At 35.3% G+C, this 27,437-nt stretch overlaps 2 protein-coding genes across 4 annotated transcripts; both read left to right on the forward strand.

The window, feature by feature from the left end:
• The first annotated feature begins 257 nt into the window (after positions 1-257).
• Positions 258-26,753, forward strand: LOC143229773 (dehydrogenase/reductase SDR family member 9-like). Of its 3 annotated transcripts, XM_076462529.1 has the most exons (5): positions 258-618; positions 1,074-1,240; positions 18,855-19,007; positions 22,983-23,167; positions 26,235-26,753. In XM_076462529.1, exons 2-5 carry the CDS (start codon positions 1,195-1,197, stop codon positions 26,568-26,570), a joined length of 720 nt encoding a protein of 239 aa, XP_076318644.1. In that variant the 5' UTR covers positions 258-618; positions 1,074-1,194; the 3' UTR covers positions 26,571-26,753. The 3 variants fall into 3 exon arrangements, with proteins under 3 accessions (XP_076318644.1, XP_076318642.1, XP_076318641.1); XM_076462526.1 differs by lacking the exons at positions 258-618; positions 1,074-1,240 and adding an exon at positions 3,601-4,318; XM_076462527.1 differs by lacking the exons at positions 258-618; positions 1,074-1,240; positions 18,855-19,007 and adding an exon at positions 3,599-4,318.
• Positions 11,975-16,836, forward strand: LOC143229774 (uncharacterized). Its single transcript, XM_076462530.1, has 2 exons — positions 11,975-14,448; positions 16,509-16,836. The coding sequence occupies exon 1, from the start codon at positions 12,974-12,976 to the stop codon at positions 13,541-13,543; it is 570 nt and encodes a 189-aa protein (XP_076318645.1). The 5' UTR covers positions 11,975-12,973; the 3' UTR covers positions 13,544-14,448; positions 16,509-16,836.
• Positions 26,754-27,437: the final 684 nt, after the last annotated feature.

The following is a 27,437-nucleotide window of genomic DNA, read 5'->3' on the forward strand; positions in this document are numbered from 1 at the left end:
TAGACACACACACACACACACACACACATGACTTTTATCAAGTAATAGCTAAGATTAGGTGTCTGGGGAAATACAACATTAATTAGTGATAACTTTATGTTCCTGTAAAAACCGGAAGTTCCCCTAGTGGCATTTCCTTTAAACTCTTCCTAGAATGTTATCACTTGTCGACCTTATTCCGGTCTGTGTCTATTTAAGGAAAAAAATATATCTGTACATTTTTCGAAGTTAATGCTATAGACGTATTGTATTTTCATTGTGAAAACGAAATCGGTCTCTAATAACTTATTAGTTATCAAATGAAAAAGAAAAAAAACAACCAAAAATAAATAGAGATTAAAAAAAGACCCTAAATTTAAATGTATCTCTAATTAAGCTAAAAAATTAAAGTTTATTTGATTATTAATTCAACATAAGAAAATATTTATACCTCTTAAGTTGTAGGTATCAAACTGGACTCCGCCATTTTCTAGGGTGACATAGGAGTATATCAAGAGGGCACGTAGCAAATAGACAAAATATACACTGCAGTTAAGATGAATAATATCTATTGATTCATTAAGTGAGGGAACCTCAGTCAGGATGTGGAATTTTTTGATGTTGTCTTCAGCCCAAAAAGTAAGTTATTGTTAACTGATGAGTTACAAGCCTACCTTAAAAGTTCACACTACTTTGACAACAAAATATAGTGTTAAACAACTAGACATATAAATAAATATATATTTATATATGTCTTCTGAAGATAAAAGTTGCAAATATATAATTTTCTTGTTTCTTGAAAATATAAGATTTTCCAGTGAGTTTTAACTCTATTTGCTTAAAGTTTTAATGAATATTGAATCGCGTCCAAAAATCACAGGGAAAACAACTTCGTATTTGTAGCCACAAAAATATCTATGTAAAAACGGCTTGTTTGGGTTGAGACATTTTTTTTTACGTGGAGGAACGAACAACGTTTCGAACTTCTTCGGTCATTGTCAGCCGTTTTTACATATATATGTTTCTTAAACGTCCGTAAATATTATTATAAATATTGTCTTCTCATATTATCTCTTCTATTTTATGATATTTAGCTATAACAAGAAGAAATCCTCAGTTGCGGTGGCTGTAACTAAATCTTAAATCGATCAAGGGAAGAAGCTACGAGCTAAACGTTTGTGCTTGAAAAACAATAAAAAAACCCAAATCCATTCTATGAGCTGCTGTGCTGCGGGTAATAACCAGAAGAGTAACAAATCTGGTAAGGCAAGTGTTGGATATAAAGCTTTATATAATAATAATATCAAAAAAACACTTCAAAAAGGAAATGCAGCTTTATCAATGGTTAACTTATTACGTATTTTATCACTGAATATTAACAAAATCTTTGTTCCTAACTGTTCCCAAATAACCTTTAGTAAAGGGGTGTTGAGGAACAGAAATTAAGGTTTCTTGGGCCGGTCATGGTCTATAGGTCGCCTGATGAGAACCAGAGCTCTAAACGAAAGAAAAAGGTATTTGCTGAATGGAGGCAATAGAAAATATTACAATAGAGAAATATAAAATTAATTGAAATATTGTTAAAAAACTAATTTCCAGCAAGCTCCTAACAAAATAATAAAATTCGGATACTTTGAACTTTCTATTCGAAATTTAACACAGTCCACAAAGACTATTTTTATATAACTTATTTATATTTTTATTCATAGTAGTGACCATTTGTTAGTTTTTGTTTTCTCGTAGCCTACTAAGTCATATCGCTCATTTATCCTTAAATCATGAGGTTGCTTAACAATTTCTGGAACATATTCCACAAAACTTCTATATGATACGAACATATATTTTATCATATAACTGTAAGATTATCTGCATTTCTAATTATAAAAATTGAGGAAACTGTTTGTTTTTGAATTTCGCGCAAAGCTACTCCAGGGCTACCTGCGCTAGTCGTCCCTAATTTAGCAGCAATAAAACTAGAGGAAAGGCAGCTAGTCATCATCACCCACCGCCAACTCTTGGGCTACTCTTTTACCAACGATTAGTGGAATTGACCGTCACATTATCACGCCACCACGGCTGAAAAGGCGAGCACCTTTGGTGCGACAGGGATTCGAACCTGCGACTCTCAGATTACGAGTCGAACGCCTTAACCTACCTAGTCACGCCGGGCCAAATTAAGGAAACAAAGCGTTTAAAAGTCGTGCAGCCTTAGCTTTTATAGAAGTATAACTTCTTTTATAAGAAAACAAGTAGAATGCACAATATGTCTGAATTCATTATTTACTTCTAATATTAAAGAAACGCGAAAGAAAGAAAAATATTAATTAAGTTTCTAAGCGACCTACCACAGAAACTGGTTAACCGAAGGTGCACGAGATTGATTCTTTTGGCTAATCCTGTATTACAGAAGGAATATTAAGTATAATTCCGAATTTGCTAGATGTTTCTGCACGAAGCGTGATAAGACTAGTAAAATGTACAAGTCTGTTTGTACACAAAAATCAGATACGTCACAAAAGTACTTGTACTGGAGATACATCTGAGAACTGATGATGCTAGTCTGACTCAGACTCTGACACGTCAGAGTGTAAGGTGATATTGATTTGAAGTATAAAAAATATTTTTGTTCATCTACAGTTTGCTCAACCCAGAAAACAGCCGAAATGCTTGACTGTAGTTTTTCACCATATTTGCTCTTCCCTGCTACAAATCAACATTGCAGTATCAAATTAATAGCTGACAACTATCGCACCAAATAAATAATGCAACTGACACTCTAGAAAAGGTCATAGCATCCGGACTTTGATCCCCACAGGCTCAGACAGGTTTGTTTGTTTGTTTTGGAATTTCGCACAAAGCTACTCGAGGGCTATCTGTGCTAGCCGTCCCTAATTTACCAGTGTAAGACTAGAGGGAAGGCAGCTAGTCATCACCACCCACCGCCAACTCTTGGGCTACTCTTTTACCAACGAATAGTGGGATTGACCGTCACATTATAACGCCCCCACGGCTGGGAGGGCGAGCATGTTTGGCGCGACTCGGGCGCGAACCCGCGACCCTCAGATTACGAAGCGCACGCCTTAACGCGCTAGGCCATGCCAGGCTAAATTTACAAATACAAGTTTGTTGTGTTTTGTGTTTTCTTACAGCAAAGCCACATCGAGTTATCTGCTGAGCCCACCGAGGGGAATCGAACCCCTGATTTTAGCGTTGTAAATCCGAAGACTTACCGCTGTACTAGCGGGGAACCCACACGCTCAGACAGGTTTAATATGCCAGCGAATCTGACATTAAGGTTTCGATAAATTTCATTTTCAAACGTAGCAAGACTAACCTGTCTTGGCACAATTAAACTAATCATACGACAAAACAATGAGTTGGCACGTTAGAAAATCCAGTAAATGTCAAAATATCTGGACATAGATTAGTAGTTTTACTACATATTATTACCAAACCGGTACATTTTATTTTATGTATGAGTTTCGTGTTAAGGAATAGTTTAAATGGACATGTTTATATCGCATGTATTTTTCGTCTACTAATTTTAAAACTGTTAGAACGACCTCTACCCATTTCTTTGTCGTTCTGAGAAGTGTAGTTGCTAGCGGTGAAAGAGAGAGTACAGAGGTAAGTCGTAAACAACCATAAGTACAACACAAACGTGAAATTTTAGATCCTAGGATGAGTACGTATACACAGAAGCACTTCCCTATAGTATAAGGGCAAGTATACATCAGAAGCGTATCTTATCAATGTTCAAAGTACTGCTGCTGCCTCTGTAAGGATATTTCCGATTTAACTGTGTGTCACGTGATTAACTTTCATTTAACAGAGACAGAGGTGGGACAGCGAAAACTATGTAGCAGTATGGTGGATGGTTGTACTTGGAAGCTGTCAAGTATACCTGTTAAATATCACATGAAAAAAACAAAGTGTGAGTGATAGTAAATGTTTATAATGTCAGAAATACAAATACCAGAGTCTCTTCGTGAAACTTACGTTGTTAAAAATTTTCCAGCGATTGTCGTTGTAACAGTTATGTCAACGATATTGTTGAATTACGTTTGGAATGGAAAAGTCAAGAAGAGAAAGGTTAATAACAGCGTTGTGTTGGTAACAGACTGTGATTCTGGATTTGGTTGGGAGTGTGCTAGACGACTGGACAAATTGGGATTTTATGTTTTTGCTGGGTTTCGTAACCCACACGAAGATCGTGCTTTACGTTTACAAGCTAAAACTTCGAAAAATCTTCAACTTGTTCAGCTGGATGTCACCAAGAACGAAGATGTGAAAAATGCTGCAAAATTTGTTCAAGAAAGATTACCTCTTGGAATAACAGGTTCTCACATTTTTTATTATAATTTGATTATCTCTTATGAGGATACTATTGATTGTATCAGTTAACAATAGATGAGCAATCTGTGACAGAACTAATTATATCGACCAGTTACAGTTTACCTTTAAAAATGTAAGTGACATTATTTTGAAACAATATTTAATACATCGTTTGTCGAAAGGTGCGAGTAAGTTACTGTGCAAAGGTTAAACTGCAATAGCTCACTAGAATAATAAATAAAAGACGCACTTTAAAATAAGGGGTGTCCGATAGTTTTGACTGTAGATGTGCAACTTTCAATTAACTGTATTAAGAATTAAGTATTTAACACTGCGCGTTTATTATGTTCTATATAATATACAGGGTGACCCGTAAGCCCCTACCCATCCATATGTTAAAATGTTATATTCAATAATACTAATGATGAGTTGAAAGCAGCTGTTACCGCGGCATTTGGAACAATAACCCCTGCTATGTTGAGGAAAATGTCTCACAGAACATGGCGTCGCATAATATTATGCAGTGAGAATGAGGGACAGCACACAGATACAGGATACATAAGATATATGGATGGGTTGAGACTTACGGGCCACCCTGTAGGTATAGAAATAGTTGACTAATTAAAACATTATACTTATTTAAAAAATCACTGCGAAATAAACGCAAAAGTATGAAAGTTTTCATGTGTGTATTAGTTTGTTATAATTTAATAAACAAGATAAAACGTTGCACTAGTTGAAAAGACCCCAGGATACAAGCTATAATGTGGGATTCTAATATTATATATGTAGCACAATAGTTATATTTCATAACTAAAACTTAGTTCAATACATTTACACGATAATTTAATAGTAGAGAAAAACTGTGTCTGATAAGAAATTACCTATCTTAACAATGTTATAAATCATTGAAAAGTATGCCCCTTAAGGTGTATTAACTGAATACGGTTGAAGCATGATATTTTGAAAATGGAAGGTCTTCTGAGACAGCTTAGGAGTTGCGTGTTATTCGGAAGAGGTGAGAATTATTATGTGTCAAGTGTATGTTTTATCTCTTCACACTTCTTACATGTTTTAATTTAGACTTTAGTATTTACAGGTAACTCCCGGGAGTATTGGTTGTATATTACACTTCTCTTTACAAGAATATTTTCTTTGTAAAATGCAGCTGTTTTGTTTCACTTATTGTTCTGTTAATTAAAAACTGATAGTTCATTCCAGTCTGTCTTAATCTGTTGCATACCAGGAATTAGGTTCTATGTCTCCCTAAACTGTTGGTTTCTGCTAAAATGCAAGTACAAAAACAGAAAAAAAAACTGTCAGTTTTGTATTTTAGCCGAGGCATAACGGCTCACAAAATGGCTCCAAGTTTTTCAAGCACAGACCTTTAGGTCATGCCTAATTACATTTTTGGACTCAGGAGATCAAACGTTTCCATTGGCCACGCCCAAGGTCATGGGTTAATTTACTCTATTCCTGTCCAAAACGATTTTATTTTGAGGGTAGGCTTGAAGAGTAATAAAATCAGATCGGGTGTATGCACACCCCACGCTTGGTGTTGTTGGTATATACCGCGGCTATTGAGGATTCCCTCTTGTTTTATGGTGTATGTTGTTTTCATGGAATCCAACCTAACATCAATATTGTAAATACATTTTATTTTTTGGCTTAACAATTTTGATAACGGTTTATCTGACATAATTCTATTAAACATTTTACGAAACACTGACATTTAGTTGTCCAAAAAATACCTTTCAGCCTCTGTTTAAATACTATTAAGTAAAGTCTGAAAACTTGTATAATATAATAAAAAATGGAAATTCCTGTTTTGAAAAACTACAGCAAAATAATAATAAATATATTTAATCAACATTTGCATCATCTAAAAACTACTACCCTAAACCTAACATATTTCGAGCAAATTTGCAACATATTAAAAGTGTACAAAGTCGTTAATGCCTAACATGCTACAGATTCACAAACATAAAACATTTCAAAATACAACAATGAACATGTATAACATAACAAAAGTTACGTAAACATTTTATCGAATGTTGTAATGTTTCTAATATGTGAACAAAGGACTCAAGGCAGATTCAGAACTCGTACAAACTAAATAATTTGTTCGTAACTGTATTCAACCGTATAAAACAATAAATACATTTATAGCCAACGATTAAAAGTAATTAAGAAATGTTGTCATTAGCCTCAACAAATTATTTACTGAAAATAAAAGTTATAATAGCCTCAACAAATTATTTACTGAAAATAAAAGTTATAATTATTCATGAGGAAACTGGCAATGCACTGAAAATCCATTAACTTCTACCTAATTTGAAGTCCCTAAACAATTTGGTAATTTGGATGTAAATCCACAACCATCATCTCAAAATCAAAATGTAGGAGTGATCCAATATTTTGAATGAAACACAAGAGATGGTTTGAAAACCATACAATCTGCAGCTTTGCCAACTGGCACACTTCTGTTTGTGAGACAAGTCTTGTGTAACAGTAAGTTAACCGTGGAATTCAATACCTATCGTCTTAAGGTAATGCACTATCAACTCAGGGGTTCCTAATGCTCCACGTCTATTTACGTGCATCACATAATGTTGAATACGACATTTTCCTGGAGTGTTAAAATTAATTGTAGTCAGAATTATTCTAAACGACAAATAAATAAACACTCTAACATCAAGCTCGCATGTTTAATGTAATCTGTAATAACGTTACTGTTTAAGGGCGACACTGTGTGCATGCTCCATTGAAATACATGCACAATCTGGTAAACAAACAGAATTCTGTGGTTCTCCGATTACCTACAAGTGTAAATCATGAATTTAATAAACACAAAGTAACTTTAAACTAAATCCTTTGAAATATGAAAGACATTGTATTATATATGAAACAAAAGCAACAGTTAACTCGGGAAAATCACTTTCATTCTCAACTTCTCGAAAACAAAGAAAACGGGCCCGGCATGGCCAGGTGGTTTGGGCGCTCACTCATAATCTGAAGGTCGCAGGTTCGAGTCCCCGTCGCATCAAACATATTCGCCCTTTCAGCCGTGCGAACGTTATAATGTGATGGTTAATCCCACTATTCGTCGGTAAAAGAGTAGCCCAAGAGTCTTACACTGCTAAATTAGGGACGGCTAGCGCAGATAACCCTCGTGTAACTTTGCTCGAAATTCAAAAGCAAACAAACACAAGGAAAACGTGAAGAGGTTAATAATCATTATATACTTTTCTATTGTGATGCTTCATGGGATAAAAACGTTCCTCTTTCTCCACTGATCACACCCAGGTAGAACTGATTAAACATGTTAATAGATGGAACGTATTAAGCGTTAAAATCAAAGTTTAACTTATAACTTTACGCAGAGTCAAGAAAAACTGAACTAAATATCCATATTATGTCATTTTGTTCGACTCTGTCACTAAATAATATTTAGTTTCCTTGGCACGTTTATGGAATTTCAAAAGGCCTACTCCCGCACATTACTAATCATTTGTGTCATATGCTTCTTATGAATCCAGGACAATGTCTCACCAGAGCAAAAAATTACAGAAATACATTAGATGTTAATATTTATTTCTTAAAGTTTACATTACAAAATATAAGCATTATAAAATGTGACAGGATATGTCAAATAACACAGGTTATAGCATATGTTGCAGTATATAACAGCACAATAGTACATACTGCAGTTTATCACTAGAAGAATCAGATGATAATTCATTTCACAGTGTTAATTTAAAATGTAATATTGTGTACTACAACAGGCAGGAATTGTTCCATTGTTTTGCGTTCAGAATGGTAATCCTGGCAAAGTGAATTGAATTATCATATTTTTTTCCTTGTGTTCAGACAAAATTGTTGTTTTTTTCGAACGTCTTTTGCATTTTCCAATCATTTTTGAAATTTTTTATTCTCTTGTATGTGTTTTTCTTATAGCAAAGCCACATCGGGCTATCTGCTCAGCCCACCGAGGGGAATCGAACCCCTGATTTTAGCGTTGTAAATGCGGAGACATACCGCTGTACTAGCGGGGGGGCTTCTCTTGTATTCAGCTGAAAAATGTGTTTGACAATTGTTTTATTGAAATAGAACCGTTTCTTTATTAATGAGACGCCAATTTTATGCAACAAAGTGCCGAGTTTTTTGCAACAATGTATAATTTCTCATGTTGAAAAATACAAGCTGTAATTACCATATTATCTACCTAATTAGATTCTCACTTGGAAACAAACCAACCTAAGCTTGCAAACAAAGAAGCTTTCAAGATGTCCTCTTAAAAAGTAATAAAAATAAATAAAAGGCAGACTATATACAAATATTTGAGCGAGACCTTGTCATTTGTTTCTTCCAAAACCTGATGAGATATTGTTCGTATCCCGCCTATTGTCGATTTACAAATGCACAAACTTGGCACCTTTAGATTTGCCAATTGGAGCGCAGACGATACTATGTCAGTATGGACTGATGTTAAGTGTTTAAAACAAAAATATTACAACGCGATGTGTGAGCCAAATAACGCTTTTGGTATCATGTGTATCACGTCCTATAAAAAGGAGAACACTTTCTCGAAAATCGTTTTAAACACTAATATAAGAGCAAACTTTAAAAATGTCTAACACATACATAACGAAAGTTCAAGAGAGTAATTCGTAATTTCATTAGAAACGTGCGAATAGTTAGAAAAAACGACGCGTTTTCTTGGAATAAACTGGCAGGGAAATATCTCTGCTCTATTACCTGCATTTTAATGTTGAACTGATAAAATGTCATGACAATAATAGCAGCAACTCTGTATTCAGACCTGGCTGGAACAAGACTGTTCTTAATATGTGTAGATTTATTTATAATGTAACCTAAGGAAACGCGGCTATATATCTGTCATTTTTTTGGTGCTATTTAATTACTGTAAGCAGAACATAGCTTCCTGTATTCAAACAAGACTTAGTATTGTAATTACAAGAAAAATTAGAGGACCAATCAGTAAAGCACGTGCACTAAACAGTGTTGATAACATTCAGCTCTAAAAAATATATTGTTCGCAGGATGTTTGTTTTGTTTGTTTGTTTTGAATTTCGCGCAAAGCTACTCGAAGGCTATCTGCGCTAGCCATCCTTAATTTAGCAGTGTAAGACTAGAGGAAAGGCAGCTAGTCATCACCACCCACCGCTAACTCTTGGGCTACTCTTTTACCAACGAATAGTGTGATTGAACATCACTTTATAACGCTCCCACGGCTGAAAGGGCGAGCATGTTTGGTGGGACCAGGATTCGAACCAGTGACCCTCGGATTACGAGTCGAACGTCTTAACACGCTTGGCCATGCTGGGGCTCTTTTCGTAGAACAATGAGGAATAATATTCTGCAAATGTCCACCAAGTTTTATCAAAACGTAATTTTTTGACTGAGTTACAGGTCAAAATAGTGTGAAACATAGGCCCTCATGTTAACAGATAAGGATATTTTTTAAAATTTTCGTAACCGTATACTTTGACCTTGAACATCCATAAACTAATCACTTCTAACTTGTGTCATGCTGCAAATGTAAACCAACTTTAGTCCGTTTTCGAGAACTCCTGCTGACCAACTCACAGAAGTGAAAACCTGACCTCCATCCACAATTTGGTGGCGCAAGTAACTGGACTTTGTCATTCCATAGATAAGTTGTCAAAAAGATTTAAGACACTTAACACTTATCAAGCTGTTCTGTTGTTATAAAGATTCAAGAGCACTTGGCAGGCTGTTCCAATGTTGGAAGAATCTAAGGGCATTCGGCAGATTGTTCTGCTACTAGAAAGATTAAAAGTTTATTCAGAAATTGTTCTTCTGTTACTATTGTTAACACAGGCAAAAAATTCCTATGAGTTCTTGAAAGACTCGTGAAAACTAAACCAATTTTTTGAGATTAACTTTATTTAAAAAGGTTGGTTTTATCTGCATATTTTTTCAGGTAGCACTAAAGCTGAAAACCAATAAAATGATTCGAAATATGAGATTCAGACTTTGCTTTCTACTTCTTATTACCATCATTGATATTTATACCGGTGGGAAAAACTACTTTCAAAAGTCATTAAAATCTAGTCAAGTCGAAGCAAGTACTATGCGTACCTAAACCCCAGTTTATATAGTAAGCCTTACTGTATGATATGCAGCAATAAACTATGTAAAATAAGTATTCTATTGTGCATTTCTGTTATCAAAATAAATAAATCGAATAACCACATCATCCGTACAGATTTGAAGTGGTGAGCCCAAAAACATGAATTGGTTTGTTTTGAATTTCTTGGAAAGCTACACTAGAGCTGTCTACGCTAGACGTTCCTAATTTACCAATGAAAGATTCAGAGGGAAGGCAGCTAGTATCACTTTCCATCCCCAACTCTTGGGCTACTCTTTTAGCAACGAATAGTGGGATTGAGAAAAACATTATGACGCCCCCACGGCTGAAGAGGAGAGCATGTTTGGTGAAACGGGGATAGTTTACTTTATGTGAGATACTGTTTAGAATTATAGAATGCATCTTTATACTTATAAACACAATAGAAACTGTCTACCAGGAACTTTATTAGAGACATTTTGGTGTAAAATCTGAAAGAACACAGATTTAATATGTTGTAACAACACCTGAAAAACTGTCTGCAGTTATTAAAGCTGAACTCAAGCTAAGTTTTTATTGCACTATATATGAAGATTGATAAAATTTTTATGTTTAATCTGTTATCGACTTTCCATTGTTCTTGGAAAGTAGCCTTAAATCTAATTTTAACTTTGTCGAAACACCTTTGCATAGTACTGTAAATTCACAAACTCTGCAAAGTAATAACTCATACTTGTTTATGAAGTTATGAACCGTGATGTCAAGATTATACAGCTAAAGTAAAATATTTCTGTCACAAACTCATAATTAATTTAATAATTATATAATGATTTCGTAAACAAAAAATTGCAATATCTTTAAAAATACTTCAGAAGGCACTCTTAGGATTTACAAGGAAGTTTAGCATCTTTATAAATTTACTTTTTATAAATTTTATTTCTCTATTGTATCAACAAGTTTAAAGCTACTGAAAGCTACTCTTTTGTCACTTATTATAGTTTAACCTTTTAATTCAATCATTCACGATGAGGGTCCAGCATGACCTGGTGGTTTAGGCACTCGACTCGTAATCTGAGAGTCGCGGGTTCGAATTCCCGTCACACCAAACATGCTCTCACTTTCAGCCATGGGGGCGTTATAATATGACGGTCATTCCCACTATTCGTTGGTAAAAGAGTTGGCGGCGGGTGGTGATGACTATCTGCCTTCCTCTTGTCGTACACTGCTAAATTAGGGACGGTAGCGCAGATAGCTTTCGAGTAGCTTCGTGCAAAATTGAAAACAAACCAAACTCTCAAGGCTCGCCCTGCATCGGCATACCCGAAACTACTGACAGTTTCCAGCCTTTTTCACACAGCGCTCTGTGTTAAGAAGACTATGCCTACTTTGTGTATGTCAGGCCAGTATTAGACTATGGAAACCCTCTTATATGCAATATGTTTAACTTTACGAAACATTAGAATCCATTGAAATTAAAGCAATGAATTTAGCCTACAGCCTTCCAGTATTCATGCTGAGGACATACCTCCATAAAACAAGTAAGCCAACAACAGTTAAAACGTCATTCAAATTTTTTTAACACAAAGAATCGAACAACAATTATTAAAGTAGGAAAAGCACCAATAACCTGTATTAATATATTTCCTCATATAATAACATAACATCAGTCGCCGACAATCAACTTGAACGTTTTGTTTTTTCTTTCTCTCTCTTTTTCTTTCATGTTATCGATCAGGAATGGAAAAAAAAACAACTCCATATTCAGTATTTTAAGTTTGATTGATTTATTGGTTTGATTGCTGGTTACATTATGTAACAACATTTTTAATTTTTCTTGTTCCTGGGCAAAAAGTGTTATTTCCCAATTGCTTATGCCTAAAGTAAATGGAAAAGACCTATTTTTCTCTTAAAACTTTGCTTTTGTGACCTGGGTAATGAAATTTTCAAATTTATCCAATTACCAGAACATTACAGGTAGATTCAGTGCTAAATAGCTAATAGAGAATTTTCTCGAACTACAAGAATGTTGTAAAACTTACGAGAATTTTCTAGAACTTTCCATAGTGTATATATATACAGGGGCTCACCACTGACCACTTCAGTTTCATTCTAGCTGCCTAAGTGAGCACATAGACCTCTCTGCTTTTATCAGAGATGGCATCAAGATGTTGCCAGCATTATCCAGACGCATTCTGCTATGCATGTGGCAAATTTATCAAGACAAGAGCGCAAAAGTACTCTGTGATAGCATCTGATAAAATGTGTGAAACCTGCAAGGCATATTTCGGCATGACTGTCGGAGACCCTGTTAGCACTGCAAAAAACTCTAGAAGGTAAGACAGACAATATTTGCTTGCTTGAATAGTAATATTTTATATTATACAAATTTTAGACCTTTTAAAACTTAAATATCTTTATTTTGTAATTTTCAATAGTATAGAAAAAAATATCATATATAAAATATTTTGTATGAACCTCTTAAATATTAGTTGTGGATGAAATAAATTTATTCTTCATAATAATTTTATTTTTCTCTTTTGCAGGATGGTACAGAGAGCCATGAAATTTGCTATTCCAAGAATTTGGCGTGAACCCACTGACCACTCAAGCAATTGCTACTTCTGCATGGTGAACCCTCCCAAACGTCGGGCTGGAAAGAATACATCTGCTATCATGTATCCGGACTTTCCATCATCCATCGCCCCAGTTCCACACTGTTCTGATCTTCCTGTACCCACTACGTCAGAGAGAAAGCAGCCATCCTCAAAAGAGAGCAACAAATTAGAAGAAGAGGAAGACGTTGAAGATCCAGATTACAATTTCAGAGGTGAAGCTGGTGAGAGAAACCCATACTACCCCAACCAAAGAGACCTCAATGACTTGATCAGCGATCTTGGTCTAACAAAGTCGAATGCCGAGCTTTTGACATCTAGGCTCAAGGAGTGGGATTTGTTAGATGAAAGTGTGCAAGTTGCAAGTCAGAGGAAGCGTCACCGACATTTTTCAAGCTTCTTCACTCGTCAAGATGGGCTCTGCTTCTGCCGTAACGTATCCGATCTGTACAAGGCAATTGGAAGTGCCTCTTCATTGATAGCTCATCCAGAAGCATCATAGCTGTGCTGCTCCATAACGGGAATAAGTATCCGTCTCTTCCCCTGGCTCATTCGGTGCACCTTAAAGAGGAATACAAAAGTGTTAAGACCTTGCTAGAAGCCTTGAAGTATGATAAGTATGGCTGGAAGGTTATTGGAGACTTCAAAATGGTGGCATTCCTGAATTCCTGATGGGTATTCAAGGAGGCTTTACCAAGTTTCTCTGTTATCTCTGCCTTTGAGACAGCAGAGACAATGCAGCGCACTACAACAGGAAGCACTGGCCACAACGGACCGAGTTCTCTGTGGGGAGGAACAATGTCAAGTGTGAGCTACTAGCGGACCTTCAAAAGGTGTTCCCACCAGTGTACATAAAACTGGGTCTTATGAAACAATTCATCACAGCTCTTGATAAGGAGTCTGCAACTTTCAAGTACCTTTGAGACTTGTTCCCTAAGCTGTCTGAGGTCAAAGCTGGTGTCTTCGTTGGACCACAAATAAAGAAGATCCTGGAGTGCATAGAATTCCCCAAGAAGCTCAGTAGGAAGGAAAAAAAAACTTGGGGCAGCTTTGTTCCAATGGTTGGGGCTTCTTGGGCAATCACAAGGCCAAAAATTATGTGAAACTGGTTGAGGCTCTGGTGAAGAACTACGGCAATATGGGCTGCAGGATGTCCCTGAAAGTCCATATCCTTGATAAATTCAAGGAGGACATGGGAGTATACTTAGAGGAGTAAGGCAAGCGCTTCCACCAAGACATACTGGACTTTGATCCATATCCTTGATAAATTCAAGGAGGACATGGGAGTATACTTAGAGGAGTAAGGCAAGCGCTTCCACCAAGACATACTGGACTTTGAACGCCGCTACTGAGAAGCATATAACGAAAACATGATGGGAGACTATATTTGTGGACTGATACGTAAAAGTGATTTACATTACAGTCGAAAATCTCGAAAAACTACTCACTTCTAAACATTTTTGTATAACTGTAGTATAAATACATGTAAATATTGATGCATATGTTGTTTTATTCAGACCTTATGTAAATGAAAATGTGCAAATTTGCCCGTTTTTACATAGAAAATACGTTAATTTCTAATTTTCATTATCTAGGTCACAAAAGCAAAGTTTGAAGGAATAATGGTCATTTTCTGTACTTTTACAACATAAGCAATTAAGAAATAACACATACTATCCAGGAACAAAATTTGTGTAACATAGTGTTATATTGTAATTAAGCACAAAGCTACACATGTACCTGTGCTCTGCCTACCACGGGTATCAAAACTCTGATTCTAGCAGTGTGGGTCCGCAGACATGCCGCTGTGCCACTGGAGGGGCCATTTCAGTTTGAATTAATATGTATGTTGTGAAATTCTTAACTTTCGAATCTGCGTTGCAACGTTTCTTGCATTGTTCACTCTTGCTTGTACTATTTGTTCTCAGTTGTCACAAATTGTCATTGTAACTGTGAACTGTTAACAAACAACGATTCTACTATTGTATTCTCTCTGGGTGGGGTGTGTGGCCCCATTGTGGGGACAAGCGCTGTATGATTTCTTTACTTGTGATCCCTGGCCTTCGTGATCAAACTAGAAGTTTAAACACTTTCATTACACCTACATCAGGAAGAGGAATGCATTTCCGGTCTCTCTTTCCGGCTTCTCTGGTTGCTTGATCTTGGTAATCCACTATCGTAATTTCATAACAGGAAAAACACAGTCAAGTCTTTTAAAATGGCGTCCAGTTCAAGATATTGTGTGATGTAGATCAAATGGCTTTTTGTTTTGCTGACATTTAGTATAGAAAAATGCTAGCACTAGCACTTTTTTCCTGTTCTATTGTTCTATATGATGCACTTACAACTATGGCAGTTTTGTTTGTTATACGGCTGTAATTGTTCAACCATATCAGTGAATCAATGGGATTGAGAAATTTGTGGTTTTGATTTTTTTTTCCATCTGCTCTACTAACATTCTCAAGTAGCTGTATTACTTGTAATTTAGTTGGTGGCTTCTTCATGCACCCCGTTCATCGATCATGCTCTCTATTCAGGTATGGGGCATAATAATGTTAGGGTCAATCCAACTTTTTAGGTGGTAAAAGGGTAGCCCAAGATTTGGCGGTGGGTGGTGTTGACTAGCTGTCTTCCTACTGGTATATCGCTACTGAATTAGGGATTGTTAGCGGATTTAGTCCTTGAGTAGCTTTGCACGAAATTCAAAACAAACAAGGAAAATCTGAAATTATGTAGGCGTTATATCTCTTTAAACGTTGTTGGTAGACAATATTTTGTGATTAATTTCATATCTTCTACAGTTTCAACACAATCGATGCATTCGAGGACTGACATTTATTGTGAGGGTTTTATTGTGCTTTAGGCTAGTAGATGAGGGGATTCAGATGAAAAATTCTTGGACACAACTGATTTAAGTTTTGTATGCACAATCTTCTAAACATAATGTCCAGATAAGATATTACATTAAAGTTTAACGTGCTTATCTTAAGTTACATTCCCCAACATCGGTCTCGGTAACAAATAATAACAATTTTGAAAAACGTAGTTGATACGCTGGTTTCCATTGTCTCTGACCACTTGGTCAGAATGTTGAGAACTGGACGGCATATAGGTTCTCGACATTAGCATGTAGATCACAGAGGAGGTAGTGGCTGACCCACAAATGTAGCAGTTTATCATCCAGTGGAAATCCAGGTGCTCTCCCCCCCCCCTCCAAGTGGCACAATGGTATGTCTGCAGACCAACGACATTAAAAATCGGGTTAAGATACTCGTGACTGGTGGAGAACAGGTAGCACATTGAGTAGCTTTGAATAATAATTTAATATAATTAAATAATAATTCATAATAATTTTTATGAATATTGGAGTAGCCCCATCACAGTTATAAAGTAGACTATCAAAAGAAACCCGAGTGCAAACCATTATGCCTTTGAAATAAAATGAAATGTATTTTTACACTCCATAGGCCATGCTTAAGAATCATAAGGAAAAGTTGAAAGAAATTTGACCAAGAAACGCTGACATTTAGATTGGACAATACAGAAAAAAAGATAGTGAAAACTCACTACCAGCAAAGAATAGTCATTACTTTAAACTTGAATATACAACGCAAGGACCTCGAAGAACACACGTGGAGCACTAGTCACCTCTTCATCACAACAAAGGATTGTTGAGAAACTTAAATAATGGCAATGTCTCAACTATAGACAGTAGATGGAGGAGGAACAGTGAAACATTAATATCTGGTTAAACATCCCACACAATTGAGAGCTGAGAGGAATGATCCACGTGTGGTATGACTAGAAGATTAAATGTCGTTAGTTCTGCTTGAACATTTGTGTTGAAATAGCTGCACCCGATAGTAAACCTCAATACTTCCTTATTCTATTTAAATTTAGTTGTTAGATATTTAACATTCACAATATATACAGTTGCCATATTTTTCATAGGCACAACTTTTTTATTCATATATTTGGATATCTGTGTCCCCGATTAACTTACTGTTCGAAAGTACAGAAAGAAGCTCAACAATAGAGTGAAATAATTAGTTACCAGGTTAGTGTTAAGAACAATGAGTTGTTAGTGGAAGTTATGGCTTATTGTTGCAGCTAATAAACGTCGCTTATGTGTATTTCCAATCTAGCAGTAAACAAATATGTCAGGTTTGAAATGTTATTTCTTGCACAAAGCAACGACACAATCAGTAATTTAAATGAGAGACTGGTATTTTCATGCAATGTTAATAGTTTATCGAAATATATTTCTTTTTAGTCACTTAACATTTTATTCGATGGCATTCAATACAATAAAATAACTTGGCGATAATTTATCCTTCAGACACGATTAACGTTAATTTAATAAGATTAAAACTTCAAGCAGTATCTTCTGCTTAAATATATAAACGGTTATTTTTTTACAGCTTCAACTGGTAACTTTTCAAGAACGATTAACCTAGAACCAATCCAAATCTGTATTTTATACATATATTGCCATTCCATAGGGCCCGGCATGGCCAGGTGGGTTAAGGCTTTCGACTCGTAATCTTAGAGTCGCGGGTTCGAATCCCCGTCGCACCAAAGCATGCTCGTCCTTTCAGCCGTGGGGGCGTTAAAATGTGAGGGTCAATCCCACTATTCGTTGGTAAAAGAGTTGGCGGTGGGTGGTGATGACTAGCTGTCTTCCCTCTAGATATTAGGGACGACTAGCGCAGATAGTCCTCGAGTAGTTTTGCACGAAATCCAAAACAAACCAAACCAATATTTCTTAGTTTTTGGCCCGGCATGGCCTAGCGCGTAAGGCGGGCGACTCGCAATCCGAGGGTCGCGGGTTCGCGCCCCCGTCGCGCTAAACATGCTCGCCCTCCCAGCCGTGGGGGTGTATAATGTGACGGTCAATCCCACTATTCGTTGGTAAAAGAGTAGCCCAAGAGTTGGCGGTGGGTGGTGATGACTAGCTGCCTTCCCTCTAGTCTTACACTGCTAAATTAGGGACGGCTAGCACAGATAGCCCTCGAGTAGCTTTGTGCGAAATTCCAAAACAAACAAACAAACAAACAAACAATTCTTAGTTTTTAATGAAATAGTTACTCGGCTATACCCTTGAGCCTTCGCTTATTGCTTTCTGTTGATGGAAAACAAAAGTAGCAGGAACGAGTGCTTTAAATTAAAAGGAACAACAAACAAACAAAACAGAACTCAATTTACTTACTAAACTTTTAAAATATAATTTAAAAAACCTAATCTAATCAAATCATATTTATAAAATAATAAATAATTTACATACTAATTAAGATTTACTTACCTCATAAAAGACGTAAAAAACTTGCACAAGTCTTATAACCCAAATTTTTACTCGCTCAATTGTCTATATTTTGTGGTCTTAATAGTGGTATTTTTGGTATTTAGATGTAAATAAAAATGTTTTACTTATAAAGATATTTTTACATTTAGGAAACGTGTGTACGTGATACAACTAGGCTTCGTACTTATCAGTAAAAAGCGTGTCACGCGTTCATATTTATTTTGTAATTCATTTAATAAGGATTCTGTGTTAACACAGAGTTATCTTTGTACAAAAGCAATAGTGATGTTTACATTAATACATTAGATTAACAGTGCATTACGTAATCAGTGATGTCGAGAAAACCCACTTGCAGAAAAATATATATGCAAAAACGGCTCGTTTGGGTTTGGTTCGCTCTTCTACGTAAAATATTTTCTCAACCCAAACGAGCCGTTTTTGCATATATAGTGCATTAGGTAGTTTTGTCTAAGTGTTGGCACATAATGAACTATTACATTCCTTTCTGTAGGACTTCATAGTCTGATCAACGTTTCTCGTGACATGCTGCACGGGCATTTCGACTGGTACACGTCAGAACAATGTCAAAGAATTATAGATGCTAATTTGACTGGTGTTGTCCGAGTTACAAAATGTTTTTTACACTTACTGAAGCCCATACCAGGTAAGTTTAAAAATAAGGACAAAACTCTCAGTCCTATTACTGATAAAAGAGTCATTCCAAGCCAACTAGTGTACCATGACTCAATTTACATTATTATATTAAAGCTTAAAAACGTGCTAATTTCAAATTATCGAGCAACACGTTTGGGTATTAGGTAAATATTTTCTACCCACTTCAAAATTTACCAGATTTCGGTAATATCAACTTTACACAATTCTCCTTTCCCGAAGCCAGAAAAACGAAAAAATCGTTGTTGCAAGTAAATATTTTAAATCTTCAAAGTTAATATATTCGGAAATTAATCCACCCGGATATTTTCAGAAGTGGTCTTTATGTACCACGTGATCCCGATATGTTTTAGGATTCAAATTAATAGATAAGTTGAGCAAATAAAGGAGAGAAAGGAAGTTTCGAACATATGTTTAATTGTTTCACCATTTCTGCAGTTTCTTCTCATATGTTAAAATATCTATAAGTATTTTTCTTATACACGTATTGTTACAAAGGTCTGCAGAAAAAACGTCTACACTTATTCTATGTCTATGGACTTACAACGCTAAAAACTGGGTTTCGATACCCGTGGTGGGCAGAGCACAGAGAGCCCATTTTGTAGCTTTGTGCTTAATTCAAAACAACAACTTATTTATGCCCCCCAGTGGCTCAGCGGTATGTCTGCGGACTTACAGAGCTAAAAACCGGGTTTCGATACCCGTGGTGGGCAGAGCACATACAGCCCATTGTGTAGCTTTGTGCTTAATTCAAAACAACAACTTATTCATGCCCCCCAGTGACTCAGCGGTATGTCTGCGGACCTACAAAGCTAAAAAGTGGGTTTCGATACCCGTGGTGGGCGGAGCACAGATAGTCCATTGTGTAGCTTTGTGCTTAATTAAAAAGAGCAACAACAACACTTATTCATCCTTTAAGTAGGTGAAAAAAAGTAAAAGAGTTACCAGTTTCTTAAATGATCAAATCCCCTGGTGAGCAGTTATGAAATAATAGCTATGAATTAGATATAAATGGGCCAACTGCCATCTTTGTTTCCCAATTTTTATTCGCTGAATACTGACATAAGTCTGTGATTATTTACAGTTTGATGTTTTATGTTCTTCTGGTTCATTGGCCTTTGTATAGCAATAAAAGAACCATGGGTGTTTCGAGTTAAAGGTTTTATCATGGAGAGAATACTGACTTAAACCTGTGATTATTTACATCTGGATGTTTTATGTTCTTTTGGTTCACTGATTTATGTTTAGAAATAAAAAACATGGGTGTTACAAGTTAAAAGTTTTTACAATAGAAACATTGTCAAACCGCCTTCTGCTCGAGCTAGTTTACAGCAACCAATGCAAAACAATATTCAGCCGTGAGAGCATTTTAATGTTATAGTCAATACCATTATTCCTTGGTGAAAGAATAGCTCAGTAGGTGGCGGTGATGAATAGTCTTTCACAACTAGATTGGGACGGATAGCTCAGATAGCCTTCTTGTAGCCTTGCGCGAAATCAAACAAACCAAACCAATCGGTGTAGTTCTTCTAAAGCGTATTAATAGTTGCTGAACAACTAAGTGCTCTGGAAGAAGTTTCTGATGATAACTACTTTCTAGCACCATGTGGATATGAAAAGCAGATCCCTAGGAATTTACGATCCTATTACCATGCTAATATTATGTGCCGCAAGCTTTCATTTATAACTGTTCTTTCAGTAGAAGATACAGTATTATAGCTTCCTATCACCATTCTGACGAGACCACCTGATCATGTAAAACACTGATAATTTTGTAGGTTTTATGTTTTTCAAGTGACTGTGATATAAATGACGTAATGCAGCTGTCTTTACTTTTCAGATTCAAGTACACAGTCTAGGTACAGAGGAGTGGCTATTAAAGCCTAGCTGCTTCACAAAAAGCTAGATGATTTTTTGTTAATTTGGATAATTTACATTAATAAGTAGTATTATCCCCGAAGTACATAGACAGTACGTTACAATCCTCAATTCATGCGTATTTTAATAAATTTCTAATAAATAACCACTCATTTAAATTTGACTGTTTTAAAAGATTTACCTTTTGTTCTTCTCTGGCTGTATTATAAATGCAAATATATAGAAGTATGCGAATAATTGTTTTATTTCTGAGAACTTTGTACAAGATCCTTGTTTCAGTGAAATGTGTAGGTTATTGTAGAACAAATGTCCTCAGTTGTTAAGACTTTAAATGCTGGTGGATGAGTTAGGAACATAAAATATTATGTATTTCGTTTACTTTAAACTTACATGTTTAATAATGGATTTCGGATGTGAAAATTAAACACAACCAACATTAATATAGTGAAGTAAGCATGTTCTCAAAATCAGGAAAAGGAGGTGAGATATTTAATATATCGGGTATTTTTATGGTGTGAAAGCCTTTTCCAAGCTGGTAAACATAGTATGGTTGGAATATTCTTATTATATACCCTTCTAATTATTGAAAATGTCTAAGGGACTAACCATAAAATGCAGTGTTAATAGGTCAAACACTGCAGCAGATCGTACAATGTTATACAAAAATATAACACTGCAGCAGATCGTACAATGTTACACAAAAATATAACTGAAGTTTTGTCGTTATCAATACTTGTATCCCTTAATATATTTTACAGTAAAATATTATAATAAGTTTAACCTGACGCAACGACTTGTTTTGTTTTATTTACACGGTGAAGTAAACACAAATAACGCTATGTAACACAAATTTTGTTCCTGGATAGTATGTGTTATTTCTTAATTGCTTATGTTGTAAAATTACAGAAAATGGCCATTATTCCCTTCAAAGTTTGCTCTTGTGACCTGGATAATGAAATTTAGAAATTAACCTATTTTCTATGTAAAAACAGGCAAATTTGCGCATTTTCATTTACATAAGGTCTGAATAAAACAACATATGCATCAAGATTTACATGTATTTATACTAAAGTTTTACAAAAATGTTTAGAAGTGAGTAGTTTTCGAGATTTGCGACTGCAATGTAAATCACTTTCACGTATCAGCTCCCGAAATATAGTCTCTAAGGTCACAAAAGCAAAGCATGGAGAGAAAAATAGGTCTTTTCCATTTACTTTAGGCTTAAGAAATTGGGAAGTAACACTTTCTGCCCAGGAACAAGAGAGTAAAAATTTTATTACATAGTGTAACCAAGTAGTCACAGTTAATTTGTGTAAATCTTACACCCGTAATAATTACGAATTCACGTATGTTCACGTTTACGTATTTGTAATAAAAATTGAAATGAGTACCATGCTGCTTTTACATATCTTGTTGAAATGTATGTTTTCAATGTGTATGCAGAGTGACTGTATGTGATCATCAAACTTTAAGTAAAGAACAATTAGAAAAACCGTTGTATATGCAACATTAATCCACACACACATTTATTTTATGAATAGCTCATTAATTAACATTACTTACAGGGTAATTCCTTTCAAATAGAGTTTTATATAAAATGAAATAACATGTACTTGTGTCAGAAACTTTGCAAAAGTGTGAAACGCAAACTTTAGGGTTGTGTGAACATTAACGGGTTTCAATTTCAACACTTGCGAAATAAAATTTCCCATAACTTTATTTGGTATAAGGTGCCTTTAAATAAATTATTAATTATCAACTGTATACTTTACTTTTAAATACATTATAATCTGTATAACTACTTTCGAGCCACCCTGTATATACCAAGAGTAATTTAATGAACAAAACTACTAAACTTATTACTCGCTTAATCAAGTTCCCTGTTATATTTACTCGTATTATGCGTGTAATATAAACTTAAGTATCAATGTCAGGTATGTAATGCGATTTGCTCATATTAGCTTAATTAATACGTTTGATGTGGAATACTTTATCTGCTGTTATTTCATCTACATTAGAATTATTATTAATTTAATAAGATATTTCTAATTGTATTACTAAATAAAATAATATTAATTAATAATTGCAGGTCGAATTATTAATATTTCGAGTATAAACGGAAAGTTCCCACTGCCAGAGATGTCCGTCTATACTGCGGCCAACTTCGGCCTGGAAGGGTTTACGGAGTCTTTGAGACATGACCTCAAACCCATGGGTATTAAAGTGACTGTTATCATACCTGGAGAAGTGTCAAGATCATCTTTTGGTATTCAGGTATTTTAAGATTTGTTTGTCGGGTAATAATAAATCAACGTACTCTACGACGACAGCTAAACTCGTTTTTAAAATGCTTTATATGTCAGTACATAATGGCGTATAAAGTATTTTATTCACTAAAAAGTTAGTTTTGAAACTTTTAATTTTGAATTTCTAATAATTATAAAGTTAACGTCGGTCAATTTTAAAAAATACAAGAAACTCATAATTTTCAAAAGACACGTGTTCCGATTCCTTCCTTTTATTCTTATTTCTCGTCGATCGCTATAGTCATTACGACACAAGTTTACATATTGCTGATAACTGAAATTATGAGTTAGTACTGTGATACAAGTTTACATATTGCTGGTAACCGAAACAGTGAGGTAGTACTGCGACACAAGTTTACATATTGCTGGTAACCGAATCAGTGAGGTAGTACTGTGACACAAGTTTACATATTGCTGGTAACCGAATCTGTGAGGTAGTAATGTGACACATGCTTACATATTACTAGTAACTGAAGCTGTGAAGTAGTAATGTGACACATGCTTACATATTACTAGTAACTGAAGCTGTAAAGTAGTACTGTGACACATGCTTACATATTACTAGTAACTGAAGCTGTAAAGTAGTACTGTGACACATGCTTACATATTACTTGTATCTGAAGCTGTGAAGTGTACTGTGACACATGCTTACATATTACTAGTAACTGAAGCTGTAAAGTGTACTGTGACTGTGACACATGCTTACATATTACTAGTAACTGAAGCTGTAAAGTGTACTGTGACACATGCTTACATATTACTAGTAACTGAAGCTGTAAAGTGTACTGTGACACATGCTTACATATTACTTGTACCTGAAGCTGTGAAGTGTACTGTGACACACGTTTATATCTTGCCTTAATCGAAACTGTGGAACCGTACCCATAAGTCAGTAAATTTAAAGAAATGTTGACAGTTCGGCATTTTGTGTAACGAATTTGTAATAATTTACTATTTCCGTTTGTGTGTGTGTTCAACTGTATCCAATATGTTAAAAATCTGAGTCCATCGTGAGGGGGAAAAATATTTTTGCCATAAAACACCCTCCAAGAATGGAAATCACTGATGGTAGAACATTATCTTACTTCCGCATTACAAACATATTTTCTCGTGCTTAAAACTAAGTTTCGTACAGTGATTCATGTTTTCACAAAATCATTATCACTTTTATTTCAATCGAGTTAAGAACAGCGAATGAGCAGTAGGAGACCAACGTCTTCTATATGTTGCAAGTTTTCAATATTTTGGTGGAAATGAATGGAGATAAACTTTTGGCGTAAACTCCAGTGTTTGTACAATAGACCCTGATGTTTGAGTTTTACTATGTATGTTGTGTGTATGTATAAGTATACTTATTTATTTATAAGTAATGATCAATTCAAAACTTATTTTGTTAAACTTACCAATTAAAACACAAACGTCAACTGTTGCAATTCTAATGAAACAGAATTCCTGATGAGTTTTAGGTAAACGTTTCTATTTAAACATTTTTTTTTCATTCATAGTATGTTATATGGAGAAACAAATCATAATTATCTGGGTGTTTTTTTTTAAGCTTTATCTTCTCATAGAAATCGCCGTTTCGCTTTTGGTGATTTTTATGTTCTGTACTCAATCACTTTTCACATTTCACTAGACTTGCTTAGCAAAACTATAAACAATCATGTAACATTCTTTGCCTTCTATGTTAACGACAGCTCAGAACAATCGTACCTTAACGACGCTTTAAAACTACATTTTTAGGACAGCCGCATCCTCAAACTACACCTTAAAACTACATTTTTAGGACAGCCGCAACCTCAAACTACACCTTAAAACCACATTTTTAGGACAGCCGCATCCTCAAACTACACCTTAAAACTACATTTTAGGACAGCCGCATCCTCAAACTACACCTTAAAACCACATTTTAGGACAGCCGCATCCTTAAACTACACCTTAAAACTACATTTTAGGACAGCCGCATCCTCAAACTACACCTTAAAACTACATTTTTAGGACAGCCATGACCTCAAACTACACCTTAAAACCACATTTTTAGGACAGCCGCATCCTCAAACTACACCTTAAAACTACATTTTTAGGACAGCCGCATCCTCAAACTACACCTTAAAACTACATTTTTAGGACAGCCGCATCCTCAAACTACACCTTAAAACTACATTTTGAGGACAGCCGCATCCTCAAACTACACCTTAAAACCACATTTTTAGGACAGCCGCATCCTTAAACTACACCTTAAAACTACATTTTTAGGACAGCCGCATCCTCAAACTACACCTTAAAACTACATTTTTAGGACAGCCGCAACCTCAAACTACACCTTAAAACCACATTTTAGGACAGCCGCATCCTCAAACTACACCTTAAAACTACATTTTAGGGACAGCCGCATCCTCAAACTACACCTTAAAACTACATTTTTAGGACAGCCGCATCCTCAAACTACACCTTAAAACTACATTTTTAGGACAGCCGCAACCTCAAACTACACCTTAAAACCACATTTTTAGGACAGCCGCATCCTCAAACTACACCTTAAAACTACATTTTTAGGACAGCCGCATCCTCAAACTACACCTTAAAACTACATTTTTAGGACAGCCACATCTTCACATGACAAATTAAAACGACATTTTTAAAACAGCCGCACCTTCATTTCCGAAATCTTACTATAGATCATTTATAAATAATAGAAAATACTTCAGGTGTTCTGGAAAAGTGAATAAGTTTTTTGGTTTTTTTTTTTGTAATTTGTTTCACTATATACAGAATATTACTAAAAGGCAGTGAGATAGTAAAAACTGTTAATTACATCATAAACAACATGGTATTATCACAAATGCTTGTTTTTTCATGGATTAATGTTTTGTGTGTAAGTTATTATTCATTGGATCCCCCTAGTTTTTCACATGTTAGTTTATGCATTTACTGGTTTGTTTTCTCGTACTTGCTGAACTAATCTGTGAAGTGTACCTTTAAGCGTAGAAATAATTATATGAACGGATTCTCAAAATTTACCTCCCTCTATCCAGTGTCAAAAGGAAGACATGGAGGTTATGTGGGAAGAGATGAGTGAAAGCAACAAACGTCAGTATGAACAGTTTTTCAGGGAATGGAGAAGACGTATGCAAGATGCACTCAGAAGAGAAGCCATCGTTTCTCGGAAATTATTGAAGATATTTCTTGTCGATCTAGAGGACGCTTTGTTTTCCAAAAACCCACATCCTCAATACGTGAGCGTCACGGACCCATTTCGAACAATTCTAAGGATATTGAAGATCCTGCCAAGTTGTTTCCAGCACAAAGTCGTACAACTACTTACGGGTGAAAACAAGAACACGATAAAAAGAACCATTGAGATCAATTAGAAGTTTACGTTTTGTATTTTTTGTCATTGTATTTTACTCCATGCTTAGAATACTTTAAAATACTCAATTAAATTTTATAGTTTATCTAATTGAAGTTTTTTCTTTTAATTATTAGTTAATGATGTTTTATTACAGAACGGATTATTTGGATCACTGCGATGAAATAAATGTATTATCATTTGATTTTTTTTAATGTTCTTCCTTTTGTTCCATTGACATGGTGTAATGTGTCTTAACTAGATGCTGATTAGCCCTATAGTAGAAGAGATTTGAATGCTGGAAGTGAGAAATATATTTCGAATCCTTGTGCTACTCTATAGATGTTTATAAGAGTGACATTAAATACCTTAGCGACCATCGGATTTACAATATTAAAATCAGGGGCTCGATTCTCCTCGATGGACACAGAAGATACCTCGATGTCGCTTTGCTATCAGAGAACACCCTCAGTACCTCATCGAGGATGATGGCTGGCAAGGTGCCACAGACTGGCTTTCTTAAAAATTTTCAAAATTCGAGGGCAACGGGTAGTATTTATATTTATGGCCAAATTACTTACTTCATCTATTAATTCACGTTATATTTATGGCCAAGCTGCTAAGTACATCTGTTGATTCACGTTATATTTATGGCCAAGCTGCTAAGTACATCTGTTGATTCACGTTATATTTATGGCCAAGCTACTAAGTACATCTGTTGATTCACGTTATATTTCTGGCCAAGCTACTAAGTACATCTGTTGATTCACGTTATATTTCTGGCCAAGCTACTAAGTACATCTGTTGATTCACGTTATATTTCTGGCCAATCTACTAAGTACATCTGTTGATTCACGTTATATTTATGGCCAAGCTACTAAGTACATCT

Source organism: Tachypleus tridentatus, chromosome 10 (assembly GCF_004210375.1).
Source record: "Tachypleus tridentatus isolate NWPU-2018 chromosome 10, ASM421037v1, whole genome shotgun sequence".
Taxonomy (NCBI): Eukaryota; Metazoa; Arthropoda; class Merostomata; order Xiphosura; family Limulidae; genus Tachypleus; species Tachypleus tridentatus.